The sequence below is a fragment of the Oreochromis aureus genome, linkage group 1 (genome assembly GCF_013358895.1).
Source record: "Oreochromis aureus strain Israel breed Guangdong linkage group 1, ZZ_aureus, whole genome shotgun sequence".
In the NCBI taxonomy this organism is placed as follows: Eukaryota; Metazoa; Chordata; class Actinopteri; order Cichliformes; family Cichlidae; genus Oreochromis; species Oreochromis aureus.
The window spans coordinates 34804922-34823158 of record NC_052942.1 but is presented as its reverse complement, the minus strand read 5'-3'; the positions used below and the strand labels follow the sequence as shown (position 1 = coordinate 34823158).

The window sequence follows — 18237 nt, the reverse complement described above, 5'->3', positions numbered from 1 at the left end:
AATGTACACAGTGGGAGGCCAGCTGACGAGAGCTGCTTTAAATCAGATATAAATATGGTGTGAAATATTCCAGGTCCTCAAAGTGTGCTTGATCTATGATCCTATAAACATCCATCCAGCACATGTCTCATTTTTCTCAAAATATATGAAACTGCGTGCGAGAAATTGTACTTTTCAGGATGTTTCCGAAAACAAACGGCACACTGCTGTGGGCGGCTTTTCAGTGTATGAGCGCAGCTGAATGCTGGCAGGAAAAATATTAATAATGAGGTACTCCAGGAGTTTATTTTCAATTCTCAGGATAAAGGTGATGTGATAAATATTAACATAGATAAATGCTCTAAATAAATATATAAATTGTAGAGAATGATGTAAAGAAAATATTGTATTTGGTTTGTGAAAACATCTCAAATTAAAGTCAAAACTGAAAAAAATGACTTAATTATATTGCTTAAATCTCCAACTTTAAATTCACATATTTCTTCTGCACTAATTGAAATTCAGTGAAGTTTTGAATTAAAATTTAAGGGGCATCCACAAACCATAGAAATACAGAAACGACTATACAAGCGACAGCGGAAATAACCAGGTCAACCAACTGAAGCATCTACCATCGACATATTTAAGGGTAGTAAATACATTAGGGCCTTATTTGGGCAACTGCAGCCTGTAATGTTCACTAGCAACACACTTGCAAAGTGACACTCGATGAGGAAACTGCTTCTTGCATGTCTTCTTGTCTTTTGGTTGTTTGGTTAGTTTCTTGAAGTTGCTTTGGTTGTTAGTTTATTTAAAATATGTAATAAATATATCGTTGAATAAGAAATTCAGTATATTTAGCCTTCGGCAGCAATCTGTGGTAATCCAGTATCCGCAAAATTAGAACCAAGTTCATGTTTCTGTTTCTACCAGTTTTATAGACAAAGTAAAAACAAAAAAAGGCCAACATGAAAATAACCTTTAGTGTGCTGCAGCAGTCTCTGAATCAGCACGGGGTACTTCGTTATCCTCTGGGTCACAAGAAGGATGCATTCTGGGATGCCAAGCCTCCGCACAATGCTGCTACTCATCTTTTTCTGAAAGAATAAACAAGAGGTGCTTTTAGTAAAACATGCCCACACACAACAGGTGGCAGGGTCTCACATAACCAGCGAGAAGCTGCAAAACTCATTTGGCGTAGAACAATACAGCAGTAGTACTTGAGAGGGTGTTTATTGTTATTGTTTATGACGGCGAGCACTGGCGTTTCTATAATAAAAATAAACTGCCTCGAGGGTAATATAGCTTTTATTCAAAAGTCTTCAGCACATGCCCTGATTGAAATGAACTGCAGATGCAAAATAATAAAACTAAAAGGAAAGCAACACAGAATAAGAATAAGCTCTTTGTTCAATGCTACTTCAAGCACTTCCATACAAGAGAAAACAATGTCAGAACTCTATTCAACAAACACAATCATGTCTGGAAAGCCAGACATCCTGAAGAAAAATGTGTTTTCATCAAAAAGCATGAAAAGAGACTTCTCCGGAAAGTTCGTCTGCTGTGTGACAGACACTTGATAAATCCGTGAGAGAAGCCTGACGCTTACTTTGATGAACGCTTTGAAGCGTTTGTCTTTGGTTAGGAGGTCCTTGTGGAAGTTAACAGCTTCGTTGTGGCGACTGCAGAATCTTCCGTAAACCCTCTTCATGCTTTCACCATTTGATCCCGAAAACTAGAGAAGGATTTGACAGATGTAAGCACACAAAAACTAATGTTAGTAGAGCAGAAATAAATAAAGGTTAAAAAGCTAACATTAGTTTCAAAGTTTCAGAACTTCAAACGTGAGTTGAGACAAATGTTTGGGGTTTGTGGGAGCAATATTTGACTCAGAGATTGTGTAAATTTACTTTAGAGGTGTAAACTTAGACGAGAACAAAAAAACCAACATTAGGGATTCAAACAGTTGACATTATATTACTTGGGATTAAGAACAGCTGCCTTTCACAACAGCCATGAACACACATGCATTCTCTGTTGATAACCTTTCAGAAAAATCTCTCGTTTCTGTAAAATAAAGAGTCATGTTACCTTTTAGGTTTTCTGTAAAACCAGCTTGTGTAAAATCAGCTGTAAAGAATAGAAATGAATTTTGAACCAGCCCCTCCCCCTCTCACCTGGCTAACCAGGATGTCCCCTATCCTGCTGATGATGAAGCCTCCTTCAAAGACTCTTCCCTCTAACTGACTCTCCTTTTTCCTCTCCAGCAGGCGCAGTAGGTGCTGTGTGTGGAGCTCAAGTAGATCATCTAGAACGGGGAAGAGCTTCTCCAACATCTGCTGCTCCAGCTGAACCTCCTTCTGCAGGCCTTTGCTGTACACTTCTGACATGATGCGCAGCGTCCGAACGTGGTGCATCTCTGTCTGCATCAGTTCTGCAGGACATGAAGGGAAATGACACTCAAGCCTCCGTTATAGTCACTGACATATAACATCAGCATCGCACCATCGCCATTTCCACTTGTGTGTGATTCCCTGCATGATTCTCCTAAATAACAGGTTTCACAGCTCAGAAAGAGAACAGCTTCACTGGTGGAACAGGAAAAGAAGTAGTCGCTAACAAAGTGGTTATGGAGGTTTTTCCAAAGTTTTCTGCAGACTTTCTCATATTTTCAAACTGCTGCAGCAATCTGCCTCTGTGCCATCTGGGAATCCCTGCACTCATGTATCATAAGATGCCTGCAGAGACTCATGCCTCCAGCAGGTACCCTAAAAAAAAATTGGAGGTGCACAATAAGCTGAAATGACAGCCACCAGCATACACCACCTGCTATTCAAATACATCTATACCCTCCCCATATCAGAGGTGCACAGAGTTTTATAGAGTTCATAACTCTGCAACTGATCTGCAACTACGGTGGTGGGGGTCACTGCATAGCTCGTGTAAAAGGAATGCGAAGAAAATTTGACTACAAATAGATTCAAATCAGCTCAGGCGCATTAAGAGTATCTCAGTGCACATTTAAATCAGGTAAAAAAGCCGTACTAGATCACAGAGCCTGGTAGATACAACTGAAGAAAATTCAGGAGAAAGTCCTTAAGTGGGGGCCAATTAAAATACTGTAGGTTCACCCTTAAACAAAGTCCATCAGGCATGAAAATAACAATGACACAGATGAAACAGCAGTGACATTTTTATTTTGTCTAACACTGTTAATCCTGGGCTTAAAGGCATTACCTCCTTTCTCGAGTTTTTGTCTGCTTTAAATAACATTGGTCCACTCTGACCAGATGCTTCCTTACTAGCTGACACATAAAAATATAGGAAACCAGGCCAAGAATGAGCTTGATTAAAAATGTTGCTACCCCATTTAGGAAACTATTACCTTTCCTTGCTTTGCCAATTACTATCTTCAGATTAAATGTGATTTAATCAAAGTTAGTGCAGTGAGTGTTATATGTGCTGATTACCGTAGATGACATCTTGTCTCTTCACCAGCTCTTTGCCCAGCTGCTGCAGGTGTTGCTGATCCACACCTAAACTCCACGAGTCTGCTTCCAGCTCTTTGGCCTCGGCCTCAAACTCCCCCATCAGCTGCCCATCCATCATTTCTGTTCCTGAGTCAACAACACAGCCTGAATTAATAAAACTAACTTCCATTTATACGATAGCTTACAGGTGAGAGGTTTGGATAAACCACATTAAGTTTCTGTTCGGTACAGTATATCCATTAATCATTTATTTAGTTTTTTTAAAAGTAATTATTTTTTCACATTAAACTAACTGAAATTGAAAAATGTGGAAAAATGAATTCATGTGTGTGTGTGCCTTTATTAACCTTCATCAGTAAGTGATTCCATGGATTCTGTGACCTGGTTGGTTCTGTTGAGCGAGTCGGTGGACTGAGAGAGATACCGCAGACCTTTGATGGGCATCTCATCAAACACCGGACTGAATGGAGACATGATAATAAAATTCACGTTATTAATGTTGTCTTCGTAACAGGCCATACACAGTTACCCATACATCTGTTTAAACACATTGTACAGGGGTCAAATAATGCATTAAAAACTAAGCTATTAAAAATGAAATTAGATGAAGTACAGAAACATTTCACTCCAACATACACACACAGAGCAGCTCACCCAGCAATGTTGCTTATTGAGAGACTCTTGGAGAGGTTGTTTCCCGTGAAAGTCATGATGCTGGTGTGTCTCCGTGATGGGATCATTAAGGTGGAATGGTCCTCAGGGGGCAAGATGGCCGACCAGGGGCGTTCCTTTGTCCCACCAGCTGGACCAGAGCAAACTTAGATTACAACAATAATCTGAATACTTTTCAAAACAAGCAGGAGATCCTAACTTATCCTGACTTTTTGGGGCCTCTGCTATAGCTAGAAATCTCTGTTTCATGACAAGTCATTGCTTTCAAATGCTAAATTTAAAAAGCTAAATCACTGACAGGTAAAAGTGATGGTTTTAAGACTGTATTCTGGCAAATACAGTCCATCTTTTTCTCTCCTCACAGACTGTCTACCTTCTTAAACATAATTTATTAGGAGAATTCAGAGCAAGCAGACAGCATAAAGCTTCTCTATTCAAAGGAAAAAAGTTTTGTCCTTTGACTAAAGATTATTAGTAATAATTTAACAGTTTAAATCTGTTTAAATCATATTTATGTGTATGTGTGTGTGTGTGGCTGAATTTTCTAGTGAGCAACACTTTGAGCTCTGGTCCTAAGAACAACCCCAAAGAAGCACTTTGTCACGGTGTGTAGATAAAACCTACACTTTTTGCCAACTTTAGTGTTAGTAATTATCAGAACAAAATAAATGTGCACAAAAACCCTTCAATCTCCTCTCATTAGGGGATCAGAGAGGTTTGGCGATAAATCTGCAAATAATTACTGGCTGTGACAACTGTGTAGGCAATGTTGAGCTGGTTTTACACTCACGTTTGTTCCTCATCGTTACTGTAGGAAACAAGCTCGAATCTGGTACCGCAAACTGCTGGTTGGGCAACTAAACAGAGAAACGGTGAGAAAAAGCATAAATGAAAAGAAAATCGATATTGGCTTCGGGACAGAGTACTACAGAATCAGTGGAGGAGTAACTGCGAGGAGGCCTGTACCTTCATCTTCACCTTGGCACAAACAAGCAGGCTGTCTCTGCAGCCCTTGTGGACGGAAGCATTGCAGTCTGGAAAGAAAAGAAGGAGTGAATACTGTTAGCCTGATGGTGGTGGTGGTGGGGCATGTGAGGGTGTGCGGAAAAGTGGGGGCTAGAAAATCTGACTGGTTTTCATAGCCAGCCAGGAAACTCCACCAGCCTGCTAATGAAAGCCAGACTGGAGCAAAGCATGTGATGCAATCGAGGGGTAATACTGCTCGTGGACGATGGGGGGAAAAAAACAGATATGACACACACGCACGTCACCACCAAATTGCATGGGAAAATTTAAATCATGTAAACATTCTCGAATCACCATTTAAGAACAAAGTCATCGTTTCAGATTGCTGACATTTGACCTCTTCTACAGGCTGATCTGTCCACTAAGCACTCAAATTCTCAGTTTTTCCTAATATACGCTCTTTATTTTTAATGCTCACATCAAGGAGAAAAAAAAAAAGGTGGCTGATCAGGGTTAATCATACGGGCATATTTCCAGGAGACAGAAGTCCACTCAACACACATGTGAAACCCACAAACGCACTATCAGACCTAGTCATCCAAGCTAGAATGCATACAGTGCAACATTTCCGTTCCTGGGATTACATCAGCAGCCGCTTTTAGTCTGGGTGAGAAAATAGCGCTGCACGAGTCAGAAAGGCAGCAACACTGTCAGGGCTGGGAGCTATCGCCTGAAAATGTGTCACTGTAAAAATATTTGCATTAAAGTAGAAGATTGCATGATTTTCAAAGCACCTTGATTTCCTGCAGTGATATCTTTTTACATGCCTCTGGATTTTATTGGGTATTTTACTGCTTTTTGGTGACATCTAAATAAGACCAGCTAATCTGAGACAAAGGATCACTGTATTCCTCTGCTGAATGGACACTAGCCAGAGTACAAACCTCCCTCACACTGTCTGTGGCTCTAACAATCTGAACCAGACTGACTGAATACAACAGGGGCTGTTTTTGCCAGTCTGAAGCATCTGAGGCAGATTGTGGCCATAAAGAGGTCTGCTGTGATCCATCGCAGAGCTTGTTTCTCCTTTTTAGGCTTTTTCTGGGCTTGCGCCAAAGGCTTGTGCAATAAACTAGAACCTCTTTAGGGCTGCCTCTGCCGCTCCAGTAAAAAACAATGCAAAAAACAGTTCTGTTGTCTGTAATCAAAGTCTGACTGGGTTGCATTAGAAGTAGCTCTTTGGGGAGTTTCGCTGCAGCTGCACAACTAACTGCTAATATAAAGTTCAGTTGGTGTTTCATGTTTTCTTGCACTGGCCTTTATAATCAAATAAAGGAATTCTAATTGACTTTTTCTTTAAATTAAACCTTTTAATTTAGTGCCTAAATGTAAACACAGAGCCTTTACAGTAAACAGTAAGAACAGACCTACTATAGGGTCTTACTCTTCTGCTACTCATGCAGTTCCTGTTCATGAGCTACAATTTAGAGATATTGCCTAAATGCATCACATGCAGGAAATCAGTTGTTGTGAAAGCTAACAGATATAAACATAGCATTACTGCTCTGAAAACACTGACTGCACACGCGTCTGTGTCACTGCTAAAAGTCTCATTTAATTTGCACAGAAACACTACTTTCTTGCTATGGTATACAAATGTGTGTCATGTCCCATCACACATAAGGCAGGCTGTAGTCCACCAAGGATAGCCTCCATACATTTATTTGTTTGTTTTGAAACTTTCAACCAGGATCATGCTTTAAAACTACCTGCAAAAGGTGCCGAATAACCTCTTAACCACCCACTCAGTGTCATCCTCAGTCATGCTGGTTACCATGATTGCTATAAAAACACTAAACTACTGTGAACCAGATAATTAAATTGAGCTTGCATTGCAATAACTCAGCAGTGATATGGGTGTTTACCTTTTTAATTAGCAAATTGCTTGAATTAATGTAACTTATAGCTGAAGTATATCAGTAGAATTCAGCTGAGGGGGCACAAAGACTTTATTGGGTGGGCTTGGACCTGCGCCTTGTCCATAATGCCAATGCTGAAACGCTGGTAACACAAAACAACTTTTAGCCCAGCAGCAACCCCAGATGCTACCGCCAAATGAGAGTCACTCCACACAGACTCTTATTTTAAAATGTCCAACTTCAGCTATAAAGTGAACATCTAATTTTTGTTTTCAAATTAAAAAATTTAAATTGGCAAGTTGGTATATTAAGTTGGTTTAATTGATAGGTACGCTGGCATGTACAGTTGTCTGCTAGGCCAGTTCTTAACAAAATTATCTGACAAATAACACAGCCTGCTTTGTGGTACAGCCGTCCAGAAAGTCTGTGCTCCATTTTTGGCAGGAGAAATTCTACACTGTATAATTCTGCTCCTCAGCACCAACTTAGCAGCCATTTGTGCCTGTTTGTTTGGGAATGCAGCTTGCTAACCGAGACAGCTAGCGTTAGCTGACAACTTGACTCTTTTAATCCTAATATGGTCACCTCAGGCTTTTCAAAACAAGCATGTTGCCACCAAAGTACCAACTATGAAGCCTCAAAATGCAGAATCCAGAGACTATTGGGTAATGTCATAGACGGTTGTACATCATTTACATACAGTCTGTGCTTTTAGCCAAACTATGAGAACTGATCATCAAAACAACTTTAAAGTCAGCACCGCACTTACTTAGGTTCTCAGTAACACACATAACAAGTGTGAAGTGGATCAGATGAATGGTTGTTGAGAGACAAAGACGAGAAGAAATATAAACTAACATATTCAAACATGCATATAGAGATTCCTGGATTTATTGGTGAAATCTTTTCATTTCCTCTCTTTATGTTCAGCATCGTCGTTCAGAAACGACTCACAGCTTAGTGTGCATTCAGATAAGAAATTAAATTCTTCTAATAAAATAATTAAAGGTTATTAGGACTTAATATGATTTAAAGCTACAGCAACTCTGCAGAAAACAAACAAGACAAAAAAGAAATAAAGTTACTTACATGTGCAATGGAAAGCATCCTTGCCATTGAAACCTTTATTGCACTGGGAGCACTGGGTGGTGTGGTTTGAGCTGACTGGTGTAAAAACATGACCGTTCACAGTCTTCTTGTCCTTCTCCTTGCCCTCCTTGTCCTTCTCCCGTTTGTCTCGCTCTTTTTCCTGCACAAATGGAAATTAATTAGTTAAGAAGACAACCCAACCTTGAACTTGGCTAATTGCTTCAACTTTGCCATCCAATTAGAAGTTTCGAAGTGAAGCATGGTGACGTGTAGCATAGACTAACATACCAGACACTGACACTGGGCCAGTCGCTTCTGTTAAATTCCAATCTGAACCCTGCAGAGCAACATTATTACACGGATGTAGGACGCAGCGGGAGGGTTTGCATATTAAGTGATGCATTATTTATCCTGACAACAAACTGTCTCATTAAGGAACTCTTTTAAATAAATTTCAGACACTTTCAATCCTTTTTTCTGAGGTGAGACAGAAGACTCAGACGGGGAGATCTTCAATGACCATTTATCCCAAAAGGGCAGCATGTTTTCATATTACGTATTCTTTTGGTTTCTCAAGACACTCGAATGCTACTATTCAAAACCTCTTATGAAGAATGAGACACTTCTGCAGGATGCACGACTGGTGACGGAGACGCACTGTCTGGGAATCACTTCTATGACCTTTCCATAACAGGGTGGGCTTTCTGCTGCCTCTGCATTAATAGATGAGATCGTCCTCAGCAGCTGGTCATCTCTGTACACTGAGCCGAATCACAATCCCATAAAGTGATGCAGAGAAGAACAGAGCTCTCATTCTCTTGGATTTACATCACAGAGCCTCCACCCAAACCCAGAGGAAATGGGAAAATGCAGTTTTCCAGCTCATTTTAATGACCAGCCCTGGGCCTCTTGGTTTGAAGGGACCACAAAGCTCTGACATACTAGAGCTCATTTGGTTCAGCCATTTCAAGATACCAAAAGCCTGACTGGCCCACGCTATGTTTCAGAGCCAGTACAACACACAGCTTTCATTCTCACTTCCTGCAACAACTGTCTAACCAGCACTAAACCACAGTGAACGGCCCAAAAAAGTATTCTTCATGGCAGCAAGTATGCTTGTTTGATATCACGCCTATTGATGCCCGGCAAAAAAAACAAAAACAAAAAAACCCCAGCAGTTCAACGTATCTGAAAAAGATGATCCTCTGTACTCTTTGTTTTGGCTGCAAGCATACACAACAGGATAAGTAATCACTTGTGACATCTAAACCAGAGATTTAAACAAAAAGACATTCCAGTAAAACACACTGTTAACGGGCAATGACTTCACTGGAAAAAGACATCAGCCCAGAGGAAAACACCAGCCCCTTTTAACATGATATTGTGACAGTCTCTTTCACTACAATTCAACTGGGAAACCAGAGCACTGTGTTAGCCTACCTCCAGCCAACCTTTCCATTTCAGTGAGAAGCCACGGCTCCCTGGGAAACTCCTGTATAACATCCCTGGTTGTGGCTCAGTGGCTCAAGCTACTACCAGCAAGCCTCCATTAGGAAGGCTGTGAATGAGGAAGTCACTGGCTCGCTACAGGAGGTGCTATTTCTGCAATGACCCTTCCTTCAGTCTGACAGAGACATGGTGACAAAACTGCACAAACTAGATCCCCTTCCAGAACAGTCAGACTTTTAATATTTAACCTAAAGAGGAAGACACAAATTCTTCTCCTTAAAACTGGTTCTGGTTTATTAATGACAGCAAGACATTAGATTGCCAATTCTTCAACACATTTGACAGTTGCAGATGCAATCTCAATGCTCCAAGCAGAGCCCATAGACACTAGGCAAACCCATTTTGAACATCAAAGCTTTAACGGTGGCCAATAACTTTGACCTCTGACAGGGAGCAATGAGCTGCAGGCTGAAGGAAGCTTGTTCAGAATCCTGCCGCTTTAAAAGCAAAGTGACGGCTGAGGTTAGATTATTAAACCACCAACTCTATCTTCCTGTTTTACTTCCTGTTCACCCTTCAGTGTATCTTTGCAAGGGCTGCATATTTACAGGAAGCACACAGACTTTTCACTTCCCAAACAGAAATAAAAACTCTGTGCTAAATTCAGGGCATTTCAGACCCTTTAATCACCACATGGAACAAATTTAAATGCACGCTTCGTGATCAAAGCAGTTATGACTGGCAGCAGCAACATGGATATCTATCATTACAGCCCGGTTTTCTTTCTAATACTTTCAGGTAGCATCTAACACCAATTTTGATCATGAAGTAAACTACATATCAGAATAGCTATCAAAAGGTAATATGTTAATTTGTGGTTTTATTGAAAACAGAATTTGCCTATTTGTACTTCCTGGTGCTGTGTGAGTGTCCTTTGGTTCAATATACTGTCACAACAATCACACACAGTTTATAGCTATGTAAGGTCTACCACACAGCCCACAACTGGATATAAAAATGCTGAATAATTACATTACTGCTTATAATCTGTGAATTAAATGTAAGACTATTTAATACCTTCCAAGGCCTCTTTTTTTGGGAAGTGATTGAATGCAATTATTTTTACTTTTAAGGACTCACAGCTACCCTGTTGAGTTTAAAAGTCTTGATAGAGACAGCCGTATTCCTAAATCATATTAATGGCTACTGCAATACAGTAAATGCCACTTCTGCAATTTAAAGTGAGCAGTGCTGAGCATTGTGATTTTTAAATGCAGTACTGTACAATAATTTCCATGTCATAATAGTGCTGAAGCCATTGTTTTACTAAAGTAACTTTATCTGATCGATATTTCAACAAACTAACAGCATTTTATTGTCACCCTGTATTATGCTCTCACAGGAATGGATACACTGCAGGTAGATCCCCTAACGGAGTACGAAGGGTATGAGAAAGAAAGTCTGCTTTGACCACATCTTACACAGAGGTTTATCTCTCTGAGAAGACATTACTGTGAGGCGCTTGGGAAATCTGAGAGTGGGAAGTTGCATCTAACAACGACTTGGGCAAAAGCAGGACATATAAGGTGCTTTTGAACCAGAGGGGCCTTTTCATAGGTCTTAGAACTTTTAAGAGGAAGTCTTTTGTGTGGCGTTGCATGAGGGACCATCAAAATTCTCAGAAGCTCATTTGTCTGTCATTTTTTAGCTCCTACTTTATGGTTGATCCTCCAGCAGAAGGGGAAGCTCTGACTGACATAAGTGTGTGGTCTGAATGCAAGCATGCATTGCAACATGATGAACGTCATATTTGTAAAAACCAACGAACACGTAAACTTAACATGGAAATTACAGAAAAACCATGAGTTAGCTCTAAATCTTAAAACACGAACAGTTGAGCTGGCAGTGAAGACCAGGCTTTATTAAGCCCGTGTGCTAAAGAGGAAATAAAAACTCCTGTCACCCCCTTAAAGGAAAGCAAGTACATCCTCTTAATGTAGGGAGAAAATGATGACGCTAGAATAGAAACTAAATGACACATTCATCAAAGTGAAGCTTAATTGGTTTGGCTTACTGCATGTTATCCCTCGAAAGAGCCATGCATTTGTTTGTAGAGTGGATGGAAAGGATTTGTTAAGCCTAATTTATGGTCATCTCATTGGTTGTTTTGCATGCCAACTGCAAAGCTATAAAAGTCCAATCGCGATTTGAATTCTCATGCCGGAATTCTCCTGAACGATAGGTATTCAAGAAAGTAGTGAGGACCCGAGATTCAGGAGCGCTGTTATAGGCGTAGAAGCAAAGAAATTGGAGGTTTTTTCCACAGTTTTCTCTGGAGGGTGTCATCTTTTAAAACTCCTGCAGCATCTCCATGTGTATAATCTGAGAATCTCAGAGCTCCTGTACTGATGTTTGATTGAAATGGTGGTAAAGACCAACATGAGCTTACATTCATGCCTTTGACCTGCTGGCACTCGGTTCCCAAAACAAGGGGTGCACAACAATCTGAAACAATGAAGCATGACTCAGTTCTGATGCCAACATTGGCTTACGCTGCCACACATAAACAGACTTTAATAAGGATTCTGGATGCCATCATCAGCCACAGTGGGAGCTCTGCCTGAGGTTAGTCTGTGAGATACACCTGACATAAAAAGACAATTAGCCACTTGTAATGTTATGTTATTTTAACTTAAATCAGAATGCAAGGAATCTGCTATCAGGAAACTCAGAACAGCAAACGCACAGTATGCTCCAACTTATTGTTGTGGTTGTAGTTTAGTTGTTGCTATGCTAATTGCTGCCTGGTTAATACGTCACACACCTATTGGGAGTTGTAGTGCAAACAAAGAAAATAAAACGAGGACAAACATATGTAGTTCTTGAGGTGCCACACCTGGAACTGTTCAGCCCAGAACTGCCTATAACAGCCCTGCTGTGAGACTGAAGCTAGTCAGGGGCCAACAGAAAAAGAAGCTTAATGTTCATATATGTGTGAATACTTGAAAACTGTGGTTGGGCATTAATTGCTCATTGCTCAAAGGGGATACATTTGTAAGAAAACACTGAAGGTGGCTGCCTATTGAATGAATTGTAAGAAGCAGACTACAGATAAGTGTAGTCAAAAAAGAATCCTGTCACAATTTTAACATTGAGTATTACAAACTCCATATTCCCTCACCCTGGTCTTTTTGTACATCTTGTTCTTGAGGTAGCTGAAGGTCCGGCTAACTTTTGTCACACTCTTTCCCTCAGTGTCACTCCGCAGAGGCCCAGGCTCCTCTTCTGATATACTGGAACACACAAACAGGTTTAATTTAATCTCCAGCAGCTTCATTCACACAGCATACCTGTTCACAGATTGTGAAATGGTTCTTTGAAGCACCATAAAGGTCCTATGGAATCATTTGACCACTTCTCCACACTGCTCTTTATAGGACTATAAAAGGTCCTCCAAGCAATGAAAGTCTTAAGAACAATTTTCTGGTAAAATGTAAGCGCAGGATTGGACTGACCTGTATGCTAGTGACCCAGAGGTGCTGGAAAACCTCATACCTGGAAAAAAAAAGGAGAGGAAGTTAGTGGCAGGATAGTAAAAACAAAAAATATATATGTCTTTAGGGGCTGACCTGATTATAACTGAGAGTAAGCTACAGATTTGGCTCCCTAAAGGTAAATATGCAACACTTTAGGTACCCTTGTACAGCTGTGTGACAACTGACAACCCACTGACATGACTAAAGGAGGCCAACAGCTATAGCGAGGACTTCCTTTTCTACCATCTCCTTTAAAGGTGACCTATTATGATTTTTTTTCCCCATTATGGTCAACTAAAGCACGAAGCTGAAACTATAAACATAACAACCCCACACAACTGCAAGGGGCAGCCAATCAGCAGAAAGTTGGCTTAAAAGCAGAGGCTATTTTTTGCCATCCCCCACTTCAGAGGCCAATTTCAAGTAATAATTAACAATAAAAATGATTGAAGTATAATTTTAGTAAAATAAAAGCACAATCACAAATGTATTTGTTATTTTTCCCTGGTTGGCCAGTCCTCACCTGCTGTAGCTCTGTGCTCTACAGAAGTGAGCTAAACTCCTCTGTTTTGAGACGGGGGAAAAATGAGGGGCTGTAATACAGTCAAAGACTAAAATGATAGAGTTTTAAATTATCGTGCATTGAAGGCTGGAGAATGAATGATGACTCGGGCAAAATTACATTTCATATATTTTTGGTCTGCTCATCCTATTACACAAAGCTATGCTGGGTGTAGCTCCTCCCAGACTCTTCTATTGTTGAAAATCTGGATTTTCTGGCTGCAGTAACAGCCAGAACATGTGTGTTTTTCAATTAATCTCTGTGCCAAACGTTAAGCACAGAGTTGAACATAAGGCATGCATCTTTTCTAGGGAACAATCTGCTTCTCTCTAAACAATCATTTCTACCAATATCCAGACGCACACGAAAATATGCAAAGCACTGCTCGCATGCGCTGCAGAAGAAAGTCAAACCCAAAACAGGATAATGAGGACAAAATCTTGGCCTCCCTGTGTTCTTAGCAATGGAGACAAGGAGAAAGAGAACAGTGTTAATGGAAATATCGCACAGATAAGAAAAAGGAAGGAATGCCTCAGTGTCTTTGACTAAAGGTGACAGGCTCGTATTTATCTGCAGAGAAGAAAGGGCTTCCTCAGTTCACCTGCAGTGTTTATGATTATTTTCCTCTTTCTCTGGTAATTGTGTTTCAGTTTTTTCAAAAAGACTAAAGTAAGGCTAGTTTATGTAAAGGTCATCCGATTCCTGTGCTGCGTAGGAGACACGAGAAGCCAAGGTCTTATTTATTGCTGTCAACATGGATTATAATTTAAACACAATGCTGCCTAGGCGAAAGGTGATTTTCTACACCAGCAATTTGGCTACAAGCGTTGTCTAATTGCATTCTCACACTGCAAGTAGATTAATATCAGCAGCAATTAGAAGCTTCTTCATGACAAGATTGTTGAGGCTGAATGTTTGGACTTAATCTTTGATGAAGTTTAAAGAGTAAAAATTTAAATTTTCCTTCAGAAAACTTTGCTTCTTCTGCTAGGCTCAGTCTAGGAAGCACTTCACGCACACACCTCATGTTGAGTCACAAGTAAACACTTCAGTGTGGGTATCAGGCTAGCTCCTAGCTGATCTGGGTGCATCGCTGTCACTCTCTGCAGCTCAGATCCAGGTTGCTAACCGGAGCAGCTCTGACATCACAGCTATTTTCTACTGCAGCTAAGTTTACATGTCAGTACTTACTGAAGTCATCCTCATCATCGCTAGATGAGGAGTCCCCATAAATGAACTGAGACTTAGATTTGGTGAGGATGGGGGAAAGGTTGAAAGAGAAGGAAATTCGCCTCTTACGTCTCAGGCGTCCCACCGCTGGGGAGCAGGAAGGAAAGAACCACAACAGGCACTGATCACTTATTGAAATATATAATAACCTAATAATAGTGAGGATGGGGGCAGGAAGTGGAGATGTACGGGAAACGCGTAATAAGAGCAATTCAGTTTAAATAGCTGCATGTTAAACTACCACTTTCTCTCTTTATGTAGCTTTTTGACCTTTTTTCTTCTATTCTCTTTGTGATGGGGCTTACAGTGAAAAACATAATGAACTCTAAATTTCCAATTACAAGCTGAAATGATTGTGTCCCTCTGCTGAGTCTGGTGATGTTAAAATGAGGAAATGAAGAATGAGGACTTTACATTGTACTTGTAATTTAGTAAGTTAAAGCTTAAAGAGGATAACAAAGAAAACCAAAGGATAAAAAGGTGAAGAAAAGGGCTGAATGTTACAAGTAGGGACTTGATAGCTGCCTCATAACGTGTCACTCACCATCGATGTCTCTCTGGCTGATGGCCAGCATAGATACAGACTTGGTGAGGGGCAGACTCATGGGAGGACAGCTGTTTCGCAGGGGCCGATATCGTCTTGATTTCTGCAGCAAGAGACAGGAGACTGAATGAAACCAAGTGCATGAAAATGTAAAAAAAATGGAGTGAGCCAGGCAGAGATAATGTGGAACAAAGCATTGCCAGCCAGTCAACTGGAAACAGGAACATGAACTAAAAGAGGAAACTCGACATTTTGAATCGTGGCGTTATGTTTACAATTTGTTTTAAATTCAATGGGAGAAGTATAAATCTGCCCAAGGAAAGTCATGTTTATTAATCCTCACTAATCCCCAAACTGACAAGGCTCAGATTTCCCTTGACTGTACATAAATAAGTCTTGTTTATGTACAAGCTTTACAACGACTCTTTTCTCTCGTGAATTAGGCTGTGTGGGTTTTTCAGGATCTCTTGGTGGCCGACTGTGTGACAGTGTAAAGAAGTGGCATCACGTCAACAAACTTCATGCGTGCGTGTGCTTATTAGCTCACCGGGTCATGCACTCTGCTATACTCCCCCCGGTCCTCCTGTTCCTCTGTCAGAGAAACCAAAGAGCCTCTGTCATCGCTGTCTTGCCGGGGAATCCTTATAGGTTCCAGGATACGGGGCCCCTGGCTGGTGGGGCCCCTGAGCTCTTCAGGGCCTCCACTGAGCCCCTCCAAGCTGTAACTGTGTACAAACAGGAAGCAAAGATGACCTCAATAAAAGAACACACATTGTATTGAACACAATCACATCAATCACAATCACAGCTTTCTGAACGTACACAACTGTCGCTGCAGCAAACACAAACACACAAAGATGTACCTGTTGACACACACACACACACACACACACACACACAGCTGGTCCTACACTGTGTTTAGCCAGCTGAGTTATCACTAGCCTCTGGAGCAGATTTACAGCTGAAGCAGCTGCAAATGACTCCCAACATCAGCATCAGCATGGAGAGCTCTGCAGCTGTGATTTACAAACCCAATTACATCGATCTATGACTGGAAATAAGAGGCCTTGAAAAATCCAATCCAATGATTATGGAGAGGAAAACTACTGCTACATTTCAGGATGAGCTATGCCACGAGGCTGCAGCTCTATTCGCTTCAGGACAGACTCTATGATAGTTAAAGCTCCAGCAGTAAATCTCTCATCTCCGGCCCATGGGTTTGTATGGTACTCCATTATCCAGCAAATCATCAGTCCAACTCATCCAAGCTTCACTAACTAAAACCCGAGTAAAAGAATCATGATTTGGTGATTATAAGTGTCCAGAGTGGAGCAGCACTCACCTATCCTCAGGGCTGTGAATGTAGATGGCTATATCTGTCATACTAAGGCCTCCTTCCTGGCAGTATTATTACATACAATTCTACAGAGCCACAGGGCCCTCCATGCTCAAACACTACCAGCTATTCCAGCTCCCTCTCTCTCCTTGGTGTAGAAGGTTGCTGACTGAAAGGGTTGGGCATTCATATACACACGAAAACACCCACAACAACGGCTAATGCAAATCAAGCAGCATGTAAATATGCCATGTTCAAATAAGGACACATGCCCTTGGCAAACAAGAAAACATCACAAACACAGTAATGCAGTAAACCTGAGGAAACAACTTCCACACTGTAGCCAATGGCAAGGGGGCGGGGGCACATGCTTATACTAAGAGAAAGTGAGGTGAAAGAGGTTAGGAGAGTGATGGGAAGATTGATAAGAGAGTATGGCAGAGTGGCAACGACGCACACAGATGAGGACATAAACAGGATACAGTTGCAGGCGTATCTGAGAACACTGACGTTATTCTGAAATAACTGGGCAGAGTGGATGTATTTTGCATTGTGAAGCATAAACATTGCAAACGGGTTAAAGCTGATTTCCTGCTGCAGCGTTGTTGTAATATAAGTAGCAGACAGGAAATCAACTTGAACCCAGGGTGTTTCCCAGAAATGAAAAATTGGCAGAATAGCCAAGGCACCATTAACACTGCTGGAGCCGCTGCTAGGGTGGCCGCTGGCTTCTTGAACGTGACAGATGTGACCAGATGGTTACAGCAGTGGACTGTGACAATAAGAGACTTGTCTTCATTACAACTTGACAGAGATGGAGGAGGGCTGATATTATTGGCCATTATTAGCTAGTAAGCATTGATATATCTGTATTAAAATACATGTCAGCCAGCAAGTGATGAGAATCTGGAGCTCAGAAACACTACAGGTGTGTGTTTAAGGGAATTTAGAAAGAGTCTGTGGACCAAGGAGTAATTAATATATATTGATAACATCTCCTACTCGGCCGATATGTCAAAAAAGTCAGAAATATAAGCAATGTTTCCCCCTGAGGTCTGCCCATGGTTGTGATTCTGTGATTATGCATCTAATTAAAACTAGCACAAGTGTGGAAGACACTAGCTAGCGGTGGGTATAGATGTTGGTTTTTGTTTATGTTAAATATATTGTATTAACTTCATTTCATGTTTTATTTTCTGTATTTATTTTTCTGTTGTTTTCTATTGTTCATTAACTAACTTGTGGAGCACTTTGGTCAAACTCAGTCAAACTAGCCCAACAAAAGGTCCAGCCCAGTCCACTGGATAGCTGTGAATACTTCAGTGATGAAGGGCTTAATATTTGTACTTTTCAGTGTAAGAATGGATCAGCTAATGAGAGTGAATCATTGTCAGTTTTAAAGGCTTGTTACTGATAAATACAGCAAAGCGGTGGTTTGCCTAAGGAGCCGTCCAGATGTGTTTG

The 18237-nt window shown here is 40.9% G+C and overlaps 1 protein-coding gene across 5 annotated transcripts in view; it reads right to left on the bottom strand.

The window, feature by feature from the left end:
• The window catches only part of LOC116325647 (A-kinase anchor protein 13), a 124764-nt gene that overhangs the window by 25457 nt on the left and 81070 nt on the right, over positions 1-18237 (bottom strand). For all 5 annotated transcript variants that reach the window (XM_039613087.1, XM_039613093.1, XM_039613100.1 and 2 more), the window contains 13 exons: positions 15985-16162; positions 15438-15540; positions 13081-13120; positions 12747-12858; positions 8117-8276; positions 5109-5176; positions 4933-4999; positions 4125-4272; positions 3818-3930; positions 3450-3596; positions 2157-2413; positions 1589-1714; positions 959-1076 (listed from right to left, as the gene is read on the bottom strand). In XM_039613087.1, coding sequence (XP_039469021.1) covers positions 959-1076; positions 1589-1714; positions 2157-2413; positions 3450-3596; positions 3818-3930; positions 4125-4272; positions 4933-4999; positions 5109-5176; positions 8117-8276; positions 12747-12858; positions 13081-13120; positions 15438-15540; positions 15985-16162 — 1637 coding nt within the window. The remainder of the gene's footprint in view (positions 1-958; positions 1077-1588; positions 1715-2156; positions 2414-3449; positions 3597-3817; positions 3931-4124; positions 4273-4932; positions 5000-5108; positions 5177-8116; positions 8277-12746; positions 12859-13080; positions 13121-15437; positions 15541-15984; positions 16163-18237) is intronic.